Source organism: Pteropus vampyrus, unplaced genomic scaffold (assembly GCF_000151845.1).
Source record: "Pteropus vampyrus isolate Shadow unplaced genomic scaffold, Pvam_2.0 Scaffold14, whole genome shotgun sequence".
Taxonomy (NCBI): Eukaryota; Metazoa; Chordata; class Mammalia; order Chiroptera; family Pteropodidae; genus Pteropus; species Pteropus vampyrus.
Genome location: NW_011888795.1, coordinates 10301064 through 10303252, shown reverse-complemented (window position 1 = coordinate 10303252; position 2189 = coordinate 10301064). Strand labels below are relative to the sequence as shown.

At 40.3% G+C, this 2189-nt stretch overlaps 1 protein-coding gene across 1 annotated transcript in view; it reads right to left on the bottom strand.

Annotated features, from left to right (window-relative positions):
- The window catches only part of MCF2L2 (MCF.2 cell line derived transforming sequence-like 2), a 195338-nt gene that overhangs the window by 136331 nt on the left and 56818 nt on the right, over nt 1–2189 (bottom strand). The window contains exon 4 of the mRNA XM_011382746.2: nt 678–768. Within this exon, the coding sequence (XP_011381048.2) occupies nt 678–768 (91 nt within the window). The remainder of the gene's footprint in view (nt 1–677; nt 769–2189) is intronic.

Sequence of the window (2189 nt, the reverse complement as noted above, 5' to 3'; positions counted from 1 at the left end):
AATGCCAAAAGCAAGCACACCTCCAGTCAAGCTAGTTAAATAACATTTGTCTAATTTAGCCAAGTGTCTTTGTAATATGTGAAAAAATAATTTCAATACTAAAACGAAGACTGTCTTAAATTAGATGCCTCCCATAGCAAACACGATGACAAGTATTTGGGTATAAAGTATTTATTGAGGAGGTGATCCCAGGAAGCATAGAGAAGAGCTGGGGCAGGGAGGGTGAGAGTGAGATACTGATGGCCAGAGAGCCAGTGTTTCACTGAGTGGGGACTGCTGTGAGCAAGAAGGGCTGGGACTCCCTGAGATACAATGAGGGACATACCTCAGAATTGTCCCACTGAAGCTGGGGTATTTATCCCTCAACTCACATTACTCAATAGTTGCAGGTTATTCCTGGAGCATTAACTTCCTAGCATTCTCTACCTGCCTCTCTTTGGTGACCAGAGAAATTAATAAAGTAGAGAGACTCGGGAAACCTTTGACATGCTCAAAAATGCTCTGCAGTGACCTTCAGGAGGCAGAGGGAATACAGATGTGACACAACAGCTTCTGCTACAAAGACCTTCCCAAAATTTGGCATAAAATAATCACTTTTTCCTTTTGACTCCAATATGAAATAACTGAATAGATAATTTAAATTACTTTTATAAAAAAGCATAAAAGTAAATATTTACAGCTATTCGTGTCAAGGATGCTTTTATGGAGCTCCACTTGTCCATTCGTCTGTCAATAACAATGACGAATCCGATGCTGGCAGCCTCCGCACTGCAATAAAGGGTAGTCAGTATCAGAGACCAGGTTAGACACATGGGTTCATTCTACAGTCTCTGTGACACTCCAGGCTCATGTGTAAACACCCTGCATAACACCAAGGAATAACTGGATCTAACTTCCCTGACAAAGGAACTAACTTTCTCTCCTCATCTCATTTGGCAGCCTAACCAACACAGAAATACTTGATGTCTCAGACTCTCTCAAGGCCCCTGTTTCTGTCTGGTAAATGTGTGAAACACTCAAGAATACACATGCTCACACCTGAAGGAAGATGCACATGTCAGTTGAGTATCACATGGCCCAGTGTAGACAGAGGACCTCAAGGCTGAGCTCTGCCATCTTTCCACTCCCAAGATAGGCAGGCATTCATGGAGCTATCGATATCCTTCCCTAGGAGTCATTCCGAGAGGTATTCAAAAATAAAACATGTCAATGGGAAAAACAACTCCCTTCTAGTGCCTAGCCCTAAATGGCCAGCAAGCCATATTGGTGAGAAGTTATTTTCCTTAAGACCAAAAGGAAGCTGTCTGGTCCCCTCTTAAGTCCCCTCAAAATTCTCACAAAATCCTTTTAAACTAAAGTTCTAAAAGGGAAAACTTTTTTCTCTCTCTCTTTGGGAAGAAGTATGGTACAGAAGAAAGAGCAAGGGCTTTGGAGCATGGTTCAAACCGCAGTCCTGCCACTTACTGGTTCTGACACTGGGGAGGTCATTCTGTAAGGTTCAGTTTCCTTATCCGTAAAATGAGAACAATACCCCTAATAGTGACATGGTTAAAAGCACATTTTCTGAAGCCAGACTGCCAAGGTTTGAAACCTGAATTCTACCATTTATAGATTGTGTATTTGTGGCGGAGGGGGCGGGGGGGGAGGGACATTACTTAGTCTCTATAGTTTCTCAGACTCCTCATTTGTAAAGTAGGAATGATAATAATACCTATCTATAGGGTTGATGTGAAAATTAAATGGGTATGTAAAATATTAAATGAGATGTATAAAATGTTCAGAACAATGCCTGGCACTTGGTAACACTTTATATAACTATTCTCCTTCTCCTTCTCCTTCTCCTCCTCCTCCTCCTCCTTCTTCGTTATTATTATTATTATTTCTTACATGCTCATTATGGAGATTAAAACAGATCAAGTATACAAAAAGTATCTGGCCCATAATAAACCTTTGATAATTCTCTAATATTGGTAAAAGGTGAGCTTTATTCTAAAAATTATCTTTATGTGAATAAGATAGAAGAGCTAATCAAAATCTGTAAGAAAACATAAATAGCTGATCTGAAGTAAACATCACTAGACCAACCCATTATCACAGTTCCATATTGACTCAGGTTCTCTGATTAGAAACATTTTCCAGGTAATGGTGCAAGAAGGTAGAGCTCACTGAGTGGAAGAGGCAGCTAATAG